We start from the raw sequence: 19,030 nt of genomic DNA, 5'->3' as shown, positions 1-19,030 counted from the left end.
TCTAATTGTATCTAACTTTAATTTTGTTATAATTTAGATTTAACCATTATAAACATTCAATAATAAAATATACATTATAATAAGTTTTTGTGGCTTTTATTGCCTTACCATTGTTTAATTTATCAATTCAATAACTAATGATTGTTGTTTAAATTTTAATTCACAATAGATTACATATATTTTTATTTTTATTAAAGCGCTCCACTACTTTTTCCAAACATAAAGAAAAAATTATCTAACTTAGTAGTATAAATTAATTAGGTAATCCAAATGTTCATATATACTGTGAAGTAATTATTATAATTTTTTTTTCAATGATTAGTAACCAGTAAAAATTTAGAAATAGTACTTCCTCTATTTTCATGTAAGTAGTTTATTTAATGATTTGGTATTTAATTTGTATTTTTACTTAAAGTTATTTTATTTAGACTAAATAATTACAAATATTATACAGTTTTATAACAGTCAGATTTAACATTAAGTAATTTATCTATTTTTAAACATTAACCTATAAAAATCTATAGCAACTTTTTTATTTTTAATGGACACACGTATATACCTTACACCGTTTATATTATATATATACTTTAGCTTCTATTCTTTCCTTACAGTACCTTTTTTTACAGAGCTCCGTTGAAGTGTGTTAATCAGTGAAGACACAGAAACATGTGTTAGTATTATAAAAGAAGGATACTGTATAATTTATTTTTATTATATATTCCAGTGAACTTGTTTCGCTAGAATCTTTTGTTAACAAACGCTTAAACTTATATTTTGAATGGAAATATGTTTATATTGCTTTTTTCTCTACGAAATCTTAAAGTTACTGTTTTTTTTAAACTCTACAGCTAATCATATGTTTAAAAACTAATGTGATTATATAAACTTAATCACTTTCCACAGAGCCCACTAAAAGGGCTTTTAAATAATCTGTTGAGAAAATTCGAGTTTATAAATAAAAGAACATATGTTTCGTAAAAACAATAAAATTGTTTATAATCATCAGCTGTAGGTTCGAAGTGAATTACGCTTTGCTAAAAAATAATACAAAAGTTATTTAATAATCATAAATGCTAATCATAAAAAATCCTTTAAAAGTGGTGTATACGAAAATGAAACTGAGCTTTAAAAGTATGTTTGCGGCCTTAAGCGCAAAAACATTGATTTTAAATTAACTTGGGAGGTGATAAAAAGAGCACAGCCAATAGCAGATAGTAACAACCCTGTTTGTAGGCTGTACTTAAAAGAATCAACAGCCGTTATGCATGCGTTAAAAAAGGAAGGTTGATTAAATAAGAGGAGTGAATTCATATCGTCTTGTCGACATATGAAAAAACTCCTCTTAAAATACAACAAATTTTGAAGTATTTTATAGTCACTAACTGTTGTTTTTGTAAATTTTAGTTGTTTGATTAGTTAGATGGTAGATCGATTTTTGTACTGAATATTTGTAATGTACAATGTTCAATTCTTACGTCATATTGTTTTTGTTTTTTTGTAAACTTTTGCATCTTTGTTTACCAAAGTGCTTTTTATTTTAAATTTGAACTGGCTGATGACAATCTTTTTTGTCTTTATGAAACATATGTTCCAATATTTTTAAAATCGTATATTTTCAATAAAAAATTTAAAAGCCCTTCAAGTGGGCTAAGTAGAAGGTGTTCAAGTTTGAATAATAACCTTATTATATATATATATATATATAACTGAATTAATTATAATTAAACAAAATTACTGAGTTTTTATTTAAATTTTTTTTTGGTTGTGTGCCTTAATGATATTCTAAATATATTTTAATAATTTAATTAATATATTTTTTTTCCAAGTTTATTCAACTAAACCAAATCATTAAAAAAACTCAAAGAGTCAACTCGATCTCAATAGTGATTTTTAAATATTATAACTTATACATAAAAATCTGATACACATAACTTTTATTTTTTTACAGATAGTATAACTAGGCTTTAACCTTAAATTATTATTTGACAGTTTATACCTTGAAAACTTTTTATACATATAAGTATTTCAAATATCACATCTCATTAACAATAAATAAAATTAAATCTTTCACTATCAAGACTTTTTTTTAATTTAATTATTTTGATTTAATGATACTATTTTTTAATTTTAAACTTGTCATCACTAACATATTACAATTTGTTAATTACTTGAACTTTTTTAATAAAACTTACAGGGTTGCCAAATTTTTAGGCAAATTTTTCTAGGTTTTTTAAATTACACGTTTTAGGGTCTATTTTTAGTTTAAAATAAAGTTTAAAGTAAAAATATGTTTTAAATAGTATAACAACAATAAAAAGATATCATAAATCATTTTTAAATGTGTTTTTTAGTACAAAAATTTTTGATGTTGACAAAAATAATTTATCAACACTTTACATTTTTAGTAATTTCTACTTAACATACAAAAGTTGTTTAAAATTTCTGGTTTTTCAGTGAATTTTGTTCAAAATTTCAGAACTTTTTCAAAATTTCTCAAATTATAGGTTTTTTTTTGCCTAAATTGTCAAATTCCAGGTTTTTCCAGGATTCCAGGTTTTTTGGTAACTCTGAATTTGACAACTACAGATATTTATACAATAACATAATAACCATTTAAAACCATATATTTTCAGTAAAAAATTACATAACAACTTAACTAAATAAAATTTTAAACCTGAAACAGCTTTGTTTTTATACAAAGCGAAGCTTTATATTGTAATTTTTTTTTTAATTTTTTTAAGAAATATTTGTTTTATGAGTTCTACTATGTACCAACCTAGATTCTAATTATGTAAAAAAATGGTAGCACGTAATGCAGATTATTTGAAACTACATTTATTAAAATATTTAAAATTTTGTGATTTATATAGTTTAAAGTACTGCATTTTCACCTAAAAGAGTAGGTAATTTAGGTCGAAACAAGTAAAAAACAGAAGCTGTAGTATAAAACTAACTTTTATGTTTAAGTACACATCAATCAGTAAAATGCATTTAATAACATTTGAGACTAAATTACTTTTAATGTAACTTTCATGATTATTTTATTAAGAGCTTACATTAGTTGATTTCACTATAGTCAATTTATTTTATTTTTTTTAATATATATTTGTTCTATAATATATAAATATAAGTTTTTTTGACTTTCATAGCTCTGTTGAGGTGTGTTAACCCATTAACACACAGAAACATATGTTATTGAATAAAGAAAGAATACTATTTAAGTTGTTATTTTTATAAATATATATATATACATACTAAATAAATGTATGTTAGATACACATGCAAAAATTAAAAACTGTTTCAATATGTTATTAATGTATATTTCAAGACTAATTTAAAACTTTTTTACATTAAACATTACAACAAGGTGGCCACTGGTTTTAGAGAAAATTCTACCAGGCTTTTTATTTTTCTCTAGGTTTTCAAAAGTTTTTTTTTCTGTCTTTTTAAGGGAAAATATTTAATTTATGGTCAAAAATTATAACCAATAATACAAATTTACTGAAAAGAAACATACTGTATGGCTAATTCAATTTTGTTTTTTAGTACATAAAACTTCACAGTTTTTTTCGTGAAGCATTGTTAATTTTTATCTAATTAAAATTTTAATACTTTTTCTTAAAGTTTTAAAATGAATTTAATTCAAAATTCTAAATTTTTCTAGTTTTTTTTCAGAAAGTATCAAACTCTTGGTTTTCCAAGTTTTTTTTTGCCAAAATTTTCATATTCCAGGAAATAAGACTAAATGACCACCTTGTTACAAACAACATTTTTGTTATTTCCTGTTCATATTAATTTCAGTTTTGAAATTTTTCAAAGTAAATGTTGATGTGAGCGAATTAAAGCAAACCTAAACTATTTTAATTATTTCCAACTTATGAAAACCATAAGATATATTTAAATCTTGAAGTTGTAAAGATATTTAGCAAAGTATTTTTTAAATGTTGGTATTGAAATAAAACCATACTTACTTTAAATAAATTAAAAATATTGAATTCACTTATGTGATAAGGTTTTTGCCATAAATAAAAAATATTGTGAAAAAAATAACTATTGTAAATATTAGTATTTAGTTCATTAGTATTAATTCATTAGTATCAGGTTAAAAATATATATATATAAATTCAATAATGCTTTAAAATGAAATAAAAAATATTATTTATTTAAATTTGTATCAAAAGTATAGTAATCGAGTTAGGCAGAAAATCAAACATATTAAAAAAATATATATCATAAATTATTTTGTTCAACAGACTTTTAATTTATACTTGATATATTTATAGAGTAGTTTTGTCAATACTAAAACATAAACACCTTTTCAAACTTACCAGGAGTACCATAAAAATTGTTGCTTAAGTTGTTATAAAATTTAGCAACCAAATCTTTAACTTCTAAGCTTTAAAACATTAAGGTAGTTTTTAAAAATACTTTTCGAATTTCGTTACCATAACAAAAAAAAATTTAAACTTTTAGTATGACTGTTAAAAACGCATACTTCTTTTTCTTTTATTATTCTTTAGCCTACTTCCGATTCAAACGAAATTATATATTATATATATTTTATCAGCCAAATAAATCCTACATTAAATTAATTTATAGAATATAAATAAATTTTATTGTAATTGTTGGTCTTATTAGTCTCATAGATTAACTAAATGAAACATTGTTTTTAAAAAATTCATGAATCATAAACTTAAAGTTTTATAGTATTGACTTTTACCTGATATTTCTATTTAAAAATTCGAAAACATTATAGCGTGGTAATGCTTGCTGTTTATTGTACGTGTTAAACAAAATAATTAACAATTTTGTCATTTTTTATTTATTTTCTAAATTTACAAAACCTTTAAAAACTACTACTTTCTGAACATAATTTTACATGGGCAAAATAACTTAACACTTTTTTAGAAGTTCAATTTCACATGACGCTGTGTTTAAAAACCTCCTACACTATATTACAAATTATTAACGAATTTTAAATTTACTTGAAAACTTTAAAAATCAAGTAAAGATCTAAATTTTTGAAGTTTTTTAATACTAACTTGCTTAAACAAATTGTATGCAGTACAAAACTATATAAGCGTCATCTGTTTAGTTTAAAACTTGATTAGCATACTAAAAACTATTAAAATTTCTTTACAAAATCCACTTAAATGTATTTATTATTAATTGAACTACTAATAGCAACTATCATAAATATGTAGTTTTTTACATAGGTTTAAAAAGTTTACATTAAGACTTAAAAGTTACTTTTAAAATATGAATAAACTATCAAAATCAATGACTATTATATATTATTTTATCGTTTTTTTTTTTTAATTTTATAACTATTTATCACAAAATTAGTTAAACTAAAAGTTTAAAATTTTATATAAACTAATCAAAACCAGTAAGGTAGGTATTGTGTGATGAATTGACAAAGTAATGACTAAGTGGTTGATTTAAATCATCATCCAAAGTAAAAGCCTCGATCCCAACTACTAGATTATCGTCTGATTGAAGATAACTGTCAAAACCATCCATTGTCAGTCGACCTGTGTAATAATAGCATTTTAAACAAAGAAAATTTAAAAAAAATACAAAAATAAAGCATTTGTTGAAAATTGATGCAATACATTCACGTAGTTAGAAGCAATGGGCACAAATTAAGTAGGTCAACTAAACATTTAATAAATTCTAGTTTTTGTTAAAAATAACAACTGACAAGCGATTAAAAATAACAAAAAGGGGATTTTTTTCTTTTAAATTCACAAAATATTCTTTAAGTTAATTAGGTTTTTTTAATGTTCATTAATAGAGCATTTATAATTACAAGTAGTTCAAACCAATTTATCAATAACTTAAAAACAAAAAATCGATTACTTATTGCAAAGTCTATGTTATATAAAGTCAAGTTTAATCACTTTTGCTAAACGAAACAATTAAAACTTAAACTACTGGATTTACTTTTTTGCTAGCAACTATTCTTTAATTTATAATTAGATATTTCACAATTTTATTAGGTATAAAACTTAGTTCTTTTAAGTTTTCAAACAAACTTTCCGTTGTGCTACATCTTGAAATAAATTACATAACAGTCGTTTTTTCATTTAATTAAGCTATGAATGTTATTTGTACTTTTCATTGCATAAGCATATTCAAAGTTGTTTTAATGAAAAAAAAGTGTAATAAAACTTTGGTTATGATCAAAACAATATAGAAAAAAATTAATTGTATATATTTTTTTAATCACATAATGTTTCAGTATATTTTCATAATATTTAATTTAATACTATTACTATAAGAATTATTCTACTAGTAATTTTCAACTTGTTTTTAATAAAAAAAAGGGTATTATAATAAAAAACTATGAAATAAATAGTAAAGTTATTTCTACTAATGTTACATACAACAAATCCGAATGAAAATAGTTTTTTAAGTATTTATTTTAAGCAATCTAAATAATTTAAGGGCAAAGGGGGTAAAACACTTTTTTTGAAATATATTTTTGTTTTTTACATAATTGATTAAGCTACCAGTTACTTTTTAACGTTAGTTGAAAATCAAAGTAGCTTATGAAATATAAGCTATCAAAGTTAGAGGTTTTGATAGGATCTTAAGAAGCGCAAAATAAAATAGCTGAACTAGACTATTTCGTTAAAAATCTATCTCCTCCTTCAGTTTTTAAGCAATTGTTTTAAAACTTTCTCAGAATAATCTTTAATAAATTTTAAACAACTTATGGAAAACAATTTTATTTGTTAAAAAAAAATATTCTTATGTTATTAAATAAAGTTTAAAAAAGCTTTCTTGAAAAGTGTAATTATAAGTATAAACAAAAGATATTTAAAGATATCAAATTCAAAACTATACAAATTTATAACAAGAAGCATTTTAAAATTAACTAGCACCTGCTATAACGAGATAACTCAAAAAAGATTCAAACTTTATTTATTTTTAAATTTCCAACCACCAATACATTTGACTTACTTTTGTCCTTTTTTATATTTCCAAGTAGTTTTACAACTAATGTTAATATTTATAAAGTTCAAATTGACAGATTGTAGCGATGCAATATTTTAAATTTAAAACCGTACTTGTAGTTTTATAAAGTGTCTTTAAAAGTTTAGTTTGTTCAAATCATGATGAGTTTTTAGACATTTTAATATTTTAATACTTAAAAGTTTGTAAGTATACCTAAATTTCAAAGATTCAATCTGAAGTTTTATTTAAACTCTTTGAAAGTAAACGAAAAAGCTTAAAAATAAGTATTAAAATTTTTTAATAAAAATTTAAGTATAATCCTATTTACTTTAATTTTATATATTAAACTGGAATAGTAAAACAAATACGACAGAGATACGTAGAAGGACGTTTAACACAAAAGATCTAGGGTTAGCAAAGTTCGTTGAATAGGAAAACAACTTCTTGTTTTACTTAAAATACATTTAGCTTTAGTACTTTAAATTAGACTTCGTATATCTGTTCAGTTCATGTTCATAAGCACCGAAATATCTAAAAAATAATAAAGTATTTGCGTACAAAAACAAACCAATATATTTAAATTAAATTTAAAACAGTTTGATTAACAGGTGTTCTTTAAACCTAAACAAACCTTTATTTGCAAACATAACGTTAGGCTCATTTTGTTGAACTAGCTCCTGAGCTTGTTCATCGGTCATTTTTGGGTATAAAAGCTGATTTATCGAGGGGTCTCTCTGCTTTTCGTTAACAAAGTCCTTCATCTTTTGATAATTGACGTACATCTTCCTTTCCTTAAATCTGAACAAATATGCTAATAAGTTGTATGAAAGTTGATTAAAAACATCTTTTTTCTTCTTTACTTATAACTTGAATTTTAGATTTAATGAAAATATTTTTTTTCGATTAGAGTTTCAACTAAAACAAGGGTTGGCAAACTACGACTCGCAGAATTTCTCTTAGCTTAAAAGTTTTTTTTTTAATATATACAGTTGAGCTTTCGAATTTGAGTAAACAATATTGCTCTTTAAATAATCATTGATTACATACAACAACTCTGTTTTTAGTAAAAATTGTCAATAACATGGCAGGCCGTGATAGACTATTTTATTAATCTGTAACATCTAAAAGACTTCTGATACCTGAACTAAAGAACTAGGTTAAATTCAAGTTTTAGGTTTTTATTATACTCTTATTGCTAATACTTGTCTAAAATTTTAATACACTCTAAATGGTTTTCGATTCCCTAAGAAATTTTGATTTGTATTATAGCAAAAGACATGTGAGACAAATTGGTCGCGAGCCAAATTTCAAAAATAAAAATATTTGTGGGCCCCAGTTGTAATTTAAGTTTTTACTCTTTCAAACCTAAAACCTTTCTTATTACTCTTAACTTAAAAACTCAGAAAATCTAAAGCAAGTTTTAAAAAAATTCTTGTGCTGGCCAAATTTGCATGCTAGCGGGCAACAACCTTTCATATTCCGCATCACATTTAAAATAAAAACAGGCTCGCAGGCCAAACTTTTACCCTACATGAGCCGCAGTTTTCCGACTACTGTTTAAGACCTTAAAATTATGAAATAACTACTAAAAAATAATAATAAATTAAACTTGAACTGTAAAAAAATACTTGGTAAAGCATATTTGCAAAATAAACGAGATAAATAAAAGTGTTTATTATACTTATACTTAAACTATATAAGGATATTTATTTTCTCAACTATTTTTGACAATCACATACAAGAGCTTGTAACAAAAATTATTTTTATAACTTATATATACATATACATATAATTTATTAGGAAAATGCAATTTTATAAATTCTAGAACATATCAGTCTTTTTTTAAATCGCAAAAAAATTAAAATTCTGTTACATCGTAAAACCAATAATCTATTTTTAAAAAGTACACTAACATTTACAAATAATAAATTGAATAACAGTGATTAAACTTTCTATTTGTTGTTGTTTAAAGAAGTTCAACAATTTTTATAAAAACTTTATAAAAACTGAGGCCACAATGTACGATACACATTTTGAAATTGCAAATGAAAAGTTTTAAATTTATCTGAAACAAACTTGTTTTTAATTCAACTATACTTGTTTTCCTTTTTACGTATGCATCTTTCTTAATTACTAAAATTTTTACTACCTTACACAGTCTAAAACTTTTTAAGACAAAATTATAAAGTTTTTAGTTATGTAAGTATTGTTTTTATTTTTTAAATAGTAAGAAAAACTAAGCAGTAATCTACAAATAAGCATAAGACTGTAAGATATTTTTTTTTAAGTACTATGTTTTTGTTAAAACTTTTTAAAAAAAACATACACTTGTAAAAATACATCATCCAATTCATTTCTTGGACAGCATAGTTGCAGAAGTTTTCGAAATTGAGCAAACTTAAAATTGTCTGGGTCAATAGTTGAGTCTTTCTGTAGTATTTAAACTTGATAAAAGTACATTACTCGAAATAAGTGTTGATAAAATTTAATATTTAAAAATGACTGTGAAAGCTATAAAAATTTCAGCTGTTGCAAAAAAAAAAAACTAAAATGTATTCTAGTATGATATTTAACAAATTTAATTAAATTAAACATCAGTTATTATCTTGTATTTACTTTATAGATAATTTATATAAATCTAAATTACAAAAAATTCAACAAACCTTTGAATTTATGATTCCAATAGTTAAAAGGGCATTTTCAACGAGCTTGCTTTTAATAGGAAACATTTTTGTGACTCTAGAATATATATAAAACATATAGACAGTTTATATAAAACAAAATAGTTGTTTTACATTAACTTACTTTGAAACTGGAATTTTTCCTAACTGGTCTGTATCATGCTTTAGTTTGCAGTATCTAAAATTTAAGTTTCTCATTCAGTCAGATTCAGTCAATTAATTTGTAAAATTAAAATTGATTGTAAAAAATAAAGAAGTAACGTAATTATTAAGCAGAGCTTTTTATTACAATTACAAATTGTGTACTTTATACTTTAAAGATGACAATCAAAGTTCTCAACTTAAATACAAGAAGAATAATCAATGATCAATTATAAATTTTATATTTTATTAACAATACAATGTTTCATTCGCTTGAAACTAGTCAAACGAGATCTTCAGTTGAATAAAATCAAATTGAAAGTTTAAAAACGATACAAACTAAACACATTATGTTGATACTAACTTCATAAAAATCTAATTAAGCTGTTTACTTAAATAATTCTACCTAAGTCTTAATTATCTACAATTTTAGTTCTATGAAACAAACACAAAAGTTATACTAGAGCTTTTAGCAGTAGGTTTAAATATTTTCTAAGCGTTTCTATAGTAAAAACTAAGGGAATCGCTTCATAAATTAGTATTTTTTCTTTGAAAATTTTCTTGTAAAAAATGAAGTCATAAATATCTTGTATGAAGTACCCAAAATTTATTTGTACAATTTTTAATAAATTTAGCTGCAGCTGTTAGAAAACACTTGTCTTGACTCTTATTTGTAATTACTTTAGAGCAGGGTTTTCTTTTTCGTAACTTTTTTTCGTAAGGCCCCTTTAAACATGTAAAAAAAGCTATGGCCCCTCTGCTGCTTATTGCCCCCTAAATTTCTGTAATAGCTCCCACTTTAGAAAACCTTACTTTAGAGCAGGGTTTCCCAAAGTGGGCCAAGTGGAAATCCAGTAAAGGAGCCACAGGGGGGTCCATGAGGCCATAACTTGAAACTTACACTAGATATTCTTGAATTGCAGATGAAGAGCAAAAAAAAGAGTCTTATGTGTATTTTATGGTAGTTTAGAAACTTACACTAGATATTCTTGAGTTGCAGATGAAGAGTAAAAAAGAAAAAAAAGGTCTTATTTGTATTTTATCGTAGTTTATGAGTAACTGTATGTTGAAGGGGGCCATTGATTTTCAAACTCTTTAAAGGGGGCCAATTGCAAAAAAGTTTGGGAAACCCTGCTTTAGAGCATTACAGTTTTATAAAATGATGTAGGAAAAATAGAATAAAACAATTCTAAATCTAAAAATTTGTTACCAACTGAATTTTTAAAATAAAAATAAAAAAATATGTGTAAAAAACTTTTTTTTTTAATTTTTGTTTATTAGGTTATTTATTTTTCACACCGCTCAAAAAAAAATATAATCAATTTTCTAATATTGAAAAAAACAATAAAAAAATGATCACAACTTTTGTTTTTTAATTATAAATAACATATAATGAATATAAGACCTAGAATCAAAAAACTAATATCACCATACAACGCTTTAGATTAGTTTATTTTTTATATGTTCTTAATATCTTTTTAGTTTTGTAACTTAGTTTAGAAATAAGAAAGTATATATCAAGATCATATTTAATAAAATACATCTTAAAGTATATTATGATTTTCACAAACAAACTTTAGCAAAAAATTATAGCAGTAAAAATTGTAAAACCTAAAGATCTTTTGTCCAAAAAGATCATACAAGTAATTAAGTCTAAAATCAACTTTTCAAAAAGAAGTATAATGAAATAAAAAAGAACTATAAGAAAAGTACTTTATCAGAAATTTATATTTTAAAATTATGATATTTCAAATAAGTTCACTTACGCTTTTTCATAACCAGTTTGAATAGAAATATGTCTTGTTGTTGGATGATAAGCCAAATTCAATAGGAAATCTGCCCATTCCTGCAAATATTGTTTTGCTTATACAAAATTTTATCTTAATTAAGTAACATGTTCTAAATCGTACTGATAAAACCAAAGTTGGATTGCTTTCAACAGCTATGAAGTTGTAGTATGTTATATTCACTAGGTTACATCCACAAACTACTGTAAAACAAATCTCATGTAATTGAACTCCAGATTGAGTCAGAGATTTGTATTGGTGCGGATCCTGAAAAATTAAGTTAAAAGTTTAAACACATACTCTTACAAACAATTAAATTAACATTGCGTTAATTTTTTTTTTACAAATAAAAAACATAATCTTAATATTTCTAATAACAGTTAAAACAATTAATATATATAAAAGGGACTAAAATAAATTACACTATATCTAAATCAAATACTAAAAGTTATTTACTTTTATTTTTTAATTTCTATCACCTTTCGAAATAAATGATGACTATCAAACTTAAAACTTCATACAAAATGAATTAAGCACAAATATTTCAATTAAATAACCATGCTAAAATACTTGAGTATCACCCAATGTGAAAGAAATACTGTAGTAATAACTTAACTTAATTTATTTTCAAATACATTACTTTTTTTAAGGGTTGCTACTTTTTAAGGAAAAAACAAACCTGATTAACTATAACCCGACCAGAGTCAGTCTGACTTTAATCAAAATTTCAAAACTATCTTGGTTTAAATGTGCAAATAATGTTTTATTACGCACACAACAATGATTGGGATATAAGATAATTTTATCTATATGAAAATAAAGTCGTGTAATATAATCCATAGATATTAAAAAGTTTAAATATATCATGCAACTATAAAGACAATTAAACCTTATTTATTTTGTCTTTAATGAATAACAGAATAAAAACTATATTATCTCCTATGCAAAAAAAATTAAAACGTGAATTGTAAAATATCATAAAACTTGAAATTAATTGAAAATCATATCATTAAATTATAACTAAAACTACTCTAATTTATAAAAAAATAACCTGAGACAGCCTGATTTTTCAAAACATTTAAAAAATCTAAACTAGCCTTGGTTGACTTGGGTGTGTAGCAAGCCTGTTATTTCTTAGTATGTAGTTTACTAAGCTCACACTTCCTAACCTTATACTAAAATAAAATGTATGTTTAGTACAAAAAAAAATACTCTGAAACTTTCTATATTTTAAAAATAATAAAACGACATTATCTCATTTTTATATGATAAAAATATAAAACAGTTTAAGTAATGCACTTGACTAGAAAAACTTTATATTATTTTCGGATTGGAATTTGTTAATGAAAATAAATACTTGATTATGTTTTCAAAAAAGTTATTCAAAATACAATGCTTGCTGAAAAAACTATAAAAATAGTACATACAATATTATTTTATAGCAGACTTTTTAATTTCTACCAGTTAAGAGTTATTCATTATAAGCTCGTGGGTATATATACTATAAACTATTTTTATTATATTGGAATATAAAACAAAGTCACTTTCAAAAACGACAGCTTAAAATACCATTGCTTAAATGATAAATGTAAAATAGTTTTATTAGTAGCACAATTCCTATATACTATGATGTACATTTTGCAAAAAAATACCAAATTCACATTAAGTCAACTAGGATTTTTAGAGATAAAATTTATTCTTAAAAAAACTTGATTCAGTGAAAAAAATTCTAGCTTTATTAAAAAAATAATAAGTGACTATAACTAAATCACAAATTTGTATTATTTAAAAGTCATTTTCGATAATATAAATTCTACATCTCAAGCTTTTAGATAATTAGTATAAAACATGTTAAGAAAATCCTAATATATTTTAAAATATTACTAAATCTATAACCAGTTAAAAGAAGTTATGCTTCATCTTTATCGTTTAATATGCATACCTTTAAAATGCACTGTATACTTTTTAAACAAAAAAAATTCTACCTTCTACTCAGAGAAGCACACAAAAAATTAATAAGCGTGCAGTTTTATAAAATTCATGCTAAAAAGAAGTATTGTTAATCAAAAAAGTAATTTTTGTTTAGTATATGTAAGAAATAAGAAAACTTAAGAAATAAGAAAATAATCAATGTTATTCTGGGGTTGAATATAAATCAATTTATCATAATTTGGTTTTGTTAATCAAGTATTAAAAAATAATGTAAATATCATTTTCAGCACTGAAAAGTAATTATTCCATGCTTAACTTATCTCACCAAGAAATTTTGCAATGCCCTCTGCGTTTTTTCCTGCTGTTGTTCATAAAAAAATTATCAAAAAATAATACACTTTTATATGCATAAATTCTAAGAAAAGTCTAACTACATAGTCTAAGTTGACAAGTTTAAAGTTTAATTTAAACCGAAGAATTAAGAAACTAAATTTAATAAAATAAAATATTAATAATAATTTATTTACAAAAAAAAACGACCTTTCACCCAAAATTGGGATCTTCAGGTCTGAAAAGTAAAAATAAATAATGACAATGGATAACTCAAAAAACAGTGTAAAACATTTAATATAACCAAATTTATAAAAAAGTCTAAAAAAATACAATTTACTAATTTAACATCATTGTTAAAGTAAACGATGATAAAAAATCATAAATAATCAAATTTCTTTATACTTACAAATATTGTTATGTCGTATATAGTTTTAGATATATTATAGCAAAAACAGTTTACTGAAACACAAATCAAAAATAGCATTTAACAAATAAAAGTACGGTAAAGATTAATAAGCAAAAACTAAAACTAAAAATATGTTAAGATTTAAAATATAATTTTCTAAAGTGCGGGCAGGTATAAAAAACACAGGTGTAAATAAAATACTAAAAATTTTGCTTAAAACTACAAATATACTATTACAAATTTAAATGGTAAAATTAATACACCTTCAAACTTAAAAAGACAAAAAGAAGAAATTAGTTAATACATCAACATGTTATACTATAACACTTTCTATTTATTTAATTTTATATATTTAAAATGTATATTTATCTATATACCTTTAGTTTTAAAATATATTTAAATCTTTTTACAATGCTAAATGCTTAATTAAAAATGTTATACACACTAACACTTATACTTAAAATCTATATACTCAAGAAGAATCACAAAATGGATTAACTTACTGGTAAAGTATCTTAAAGCACAATGAAAAGTTCACACACTTTTTAAACTCTTTGAAATAATTCAAAATTTCTTATAATTAATTATTATTTGATCTACCCAAGAGTAAGCCTTTAGTTATATATATAAGGAATATTTGAAAAACTTAAAGGTAAGTGGCTGGTAAGTTATGTTTTTACTAGTCAACTTTACTTTATAAATTTTCACATCATAAAAGGATACTTTTAACACTTAAGAATTTGAACTGAATCTCAAATATATTAAGGTTCAAACTTATAGAGATTATAATATTGCATATCAAAGGTATAAAAAATTAGTCATTGGCGGGCTGGAGCATATAAATTTCATTAAAATCACAAAAATTCTTAAATTATCCAATACATTTTGAAAGACCATTTTGATTGCTCTTCACTTCAAACCTCAGAAAATCTGATGTGAGTTTAAAACTTCCTATAAACTTTATCTATAACTTAGTTTTTTTTACTCTTCATTTCAAACTCTAAATTAACTAGTGTAAATTTCATATATTTTCTTTTGCGGATTGTAGGTTCTACCTTTCATGGACCACATCATTTTTTACTTTTTGTTGGCCATAGTTTTTTGAGCTTTGATGTTTTTCAAGTTACAAACTTTGCTTAAGCATACCGGACATACTTACCAACTGCAGTTTTACCTTTTACAGGTCTGATTCCATTTAATTTGCTAAAACAGACCATGTTTCCTATCCCTAGTCTAAACCTTAAAACTGTAGACTAATAATTTAAAACATATCTAAATACAGAACATGTCTTTAACTTAACTTCAAATTTTATATTTGATAACATTTTTTTTAAATTAAAGACAATTTAATAAATTTACTAAAAATAAAGTTGATTGTTGCATCACCATATGATTTACTTTAAACTACTTTGATAAAATTACAATCATTTTTGAAAATTTATACAAAACTATTTTTCTTTCCTATTTTGCATATAGATTAAAAGCAGTATCTTTTTGTCTAAAATTTATTTTTTTAGTTTTAAGAAAAATATCAATTAAAGAAAACAAAAAGTATACATACACAGTGTACACTCTTAACAACTTTACTTTTAGAACATTAGATACATTTATAACAAAGATTTACTTTTTTTATTTTTATAGAATTTTTTTGGTTTCATTAATCAAGGGTTAATAAAATTGTGTACCAATAAAGTATATTACAGCTTATTTTATCCTTTTATCATTTTTCTTAAAATATTTTTATTAATAAATGGTATATAATAATTCATAAAATTAATTATAAATAAAGTTATACATGTTTTACAAATTAAAATAAAAATTACTTCTTACATTAATTTTAAGATTTTCCGGCTAATCTTGAGATAAAACTAATTATTTTGTATAAATATTATTTAAGCTACTGTATACAAAAGTTGGATTAGTGAATGAATTTATTTATTTCAAAATTAACAAACTTTTGGTGTTTTAGCATAGTGACCTGTTCTTGTATCTCTTATAGTTGCAATATCTACACATTCTGCATCCTTAAAAATTTAAACTTGTTTAATCTTAAATATAATTAGATTAGTAGGTAACTTGAAGTAAAAAAAACTTATAAAATACAAAAAAGTACAAAACATATCTAAAGTCTGTTATAGTGTAGATTTTTAAAAGTTTATTAAAACACTTTATTACAAACATCAGTTTGCAGGATTAGGTTAAAAAAGACATGTTTTAAGAAACTTTAGATATTGTTTAAAATAAACACTAAATATTTGCAATACAGTAACTTACAAGCATTTAATTTATTAATAAACTAAACTCATTGACATTTGAAAATTATTTAAGTACTTATCAACATACTATACATCTAGCTTTAATTAATAATTTATAACTTAATTTTTATGTCAAACTATATATGTTTACTTTTTTTTGGTATAATAATATATATAGTATATAAAAAATAACTTTAGATGGTTCTTGCCAATACAGAATATATCCATTAGGGTCAACACGCAAAGTAACTGGGACAAAGCTTGAATCCTAAAAATTTTATAAAAATCACTTTTACATAAAAGTATCTGAAGAAATTTACTGAAAACTTAATTACAGTTTTTTTAATGTAAAGAAAAAATTAAATTATCAATAACATTGTGATCGGCTTTCATTTGAAAGTATTAGCTAGTTATACTTATCAAACTAATTTATATTATCAGGGTTGCCACTTCTTTTTTCCAAATTTTTTCAATGTTTTCCAAATTTCCTCCAGGTTTTTAAAAGTACACATTTTTGGGTCTATTTTTAGTTCAAAGTTAAGTTTTAGGTAAGAAACTGTGTTAAATAGTATAAAAACATTAAAAAGATACTGTAAAGCTACTTCAAATGTGTTTTTTGACAGAAAAAATTTTTGATGATGACAAAAACTTTTTATCTATTTGATAAATTTTTTAAGTCAAATTGAAGTTTTACTAGTGAAATGTTAAAATTACAGGCTTTTCCAGGTTTTTTAAGTAGTTGTTGTCCGAAATTCCAGGTTATTTGATTTTTATTTTAAAATTCTCAAATTCCAGGTTTCAAGGTAAAGTGGCAACCCTATATTATAATAATAATCATAAAAAAATCACTAAAAAGAAAATGTAATACTGCTTTAAAAATGTTTTAAAGTATTTTAAACTCTGAATAAAACATAATAAATATATTATTATAGTTAGTTATTTCTTTTCTTCATAATATTTGTTAAAAATTTAAGGCTTTTTACTTAAATAGATTTCTGGTTACAGGCTTTTCCAAGTAAAAAGGAAAGAATACTTTTATTTAGAAAAATATGTTTCATTTTAAAAATAAAGTTAACTCATGAGTTTATTGAAGTGCTAGACTCAATAGTTTACAAAAATAAATAAAAATGCTAGATATATATTTTAATAAGTCAAGTATTTTAAACCTTTAAATGAAATTTTAATTTAGAGGGTTTTCAATGATTTATATTAAAACACAAAAACTTTCCACACTTTAGTTTTCTTCAGACTTTTTGCGTAAATTTTAAAGTTTTCAGATAATTTTCTAAGTTTTTTATGTTAAATGGTAATCCTGAGAGCTTAATTGTTGCACATTTAACCTCATATGCTTAAAATCAAAACTTTTATTTCACTAAAAATTAAATTATATTTAAAATAAGTATGATATAAAAGTAAAAATTCATTCAGTACTTCTCAAAAAACAAATATATATTTTTTTTTAATATTGCTACTATAACAAGTTATCTTTAACTATTTTCTTTTACAAAAGTTAAATAGGTTTCCTGCAGTTAGGTTTAAATAAAACATTACTTTTGGTTGAAGTAATGTAAGCTACACAAAAAAACAACTAGTTAATTTTTTAATTAATATAAAATTTGTTTGATTTTCAGTTAAGTCTTCATATATAAAACATGTTACAAAAGATGAAATAAAATATAAGAAGCTTATACTGAACAAATTTAATTAGGTCTACACTTACATCTCCATCTGATTTAGGCCACTTGAGAAACTTGCTTCCTTTTATTAGTCTTTGACTAACTTTTGGGCGCTCACATATAACACGTTGTACTGCAGCCTCTGCTCCAGCCATATCTTAAAAGTAATTAATTGGCAGCTCAATTGTGGTTAGTTAGTCTAAAATTCAATATATAGAAGGATTAAATTTCAAGTGTAAAGCATTTAATTTACTATTTCTTTCAACAAAATGTTTATACTAGTCATTCAAAAATTCCCAAAGTTAAAACTAGCTTAGTTTAGTTGGGGATTTTTAGAAGTTGAAAATATAAAAAATAAAACAGGGTAAAGAAAAGTCTAATTAACTCTCGGTAGACATGTTAATTTAAGTCTTGAATATTTTTATATAAATAAATAAAATTAAAAAAATTAAGCGGTTACTCGTTCTATTTGAGATTCAAACAATACTATACATTGTTATTCTAATTACTTAAAGATTTTTATGTTTTAGTTAATTTTTCTAGATATTACTCTCTAGTCTCCAAGTTAAACCTTGCTTGACAAAAAGTCAGTGGTCGAGTCTATAGCATATACAAAAAAAACAAAAATTTAAAAGTAATATTTTTTGATATTTTTTAAATACTCTCCTTTATTTTAGATGGAATGTATTTAGGTAGTCTGATTTTTTTTATAAAAAATCGGACAGTTTTTGATATCGAAAATGAAATTATGTTAAAAAACATTTTTTAATAACAGTCATAATTCTTTAAAGAAAGTTTAATGGTTAAACATACCCAAACTAACATCTTATTAAATTTTTCTTTGGCTAGTAAACTT

The 19,030-nt window shown here is 23.2% G+C and overlaps 1 protein-coding gene across 3 annotated transcripts in view; it reads right to left on the bottom strand.

Annotated features, from left to right (window-relative positions):
* Positions 1-18,401, bottom strand: part of LOC145834266 (1-phosphatidylinositol 4,5-bisphosphate phosphodiesterase beta-3-like) — a 55,337-nt gene extending 36,936 nt beyond the window's left edge. For 2 of the 3 annotated variants that reach the window (XM_082941649.1, XM_082941650.1), the window contains exons 1-11: positions 18,219-18,401; positions 16,692-16,766; positions 16,199-16,267; positions 13,830-13,865; positions 11,696-11,839; positions 11,552-11,631; positions 9,769-9,822; positions 9,627-9,702; positions 9,290-9,393; positions 7,595-7,761; positions 5,388-5,534 (exon numbers count right to left, since the gene is read on the bottom strand). In XM_082941649.1, coding sequence (XP_082797775.1) covers positions 5,388-5,534; positions 7,595-7,761; positions 9,290-9,393; positions 9,627-9,702; positions 9,769-9,822; positions 11,552-11,631; positions 11,696-11,839; positions 13,830-13,865; positions 16,199-16,267; positions 16,692-16,766; positions 18,219-18,329 — 1,063 coding nt within the window. In that variant the 5' untranslated portion in view covers positions 18,330-18,401. The remainder of the gene's footprint in view (positions 1-5,387; positions 5,535-7,594; positions 7,762-9,289; positions 9,394-9,626; positions 9,703-9,768; positions 9,823-11,551; positions 11,632-11,695; positions 11,840-13,829; positions 13,866-16,198; positions 16,268-16,691; positions 16,767-18,218) is intronic. The other variant, XM_082941651.1, reaches the window with a different exon arrangement.
* Positions 18,402-19,030: the final 629 nt, after the last annotated feature.

Source organism: Thalia democratica, chromosome 4, assembly GCF_965202585.1.
Source record: "Thalia democratica chromosome 4, ktThaDemo2.hap1.1, whole genome shotgun sequence".
Lineage (NCBI taxonomy): Eukaryota > Metazoa > Chordata > Thaliacea > Salpida > Salpidae > Thalia > Thalia democratica.
The sequence above is the reverse complement of the archived record's forward strand: the minus strand, read 5'-3'. Positions and strand labels throughout refer to the sequence as shown.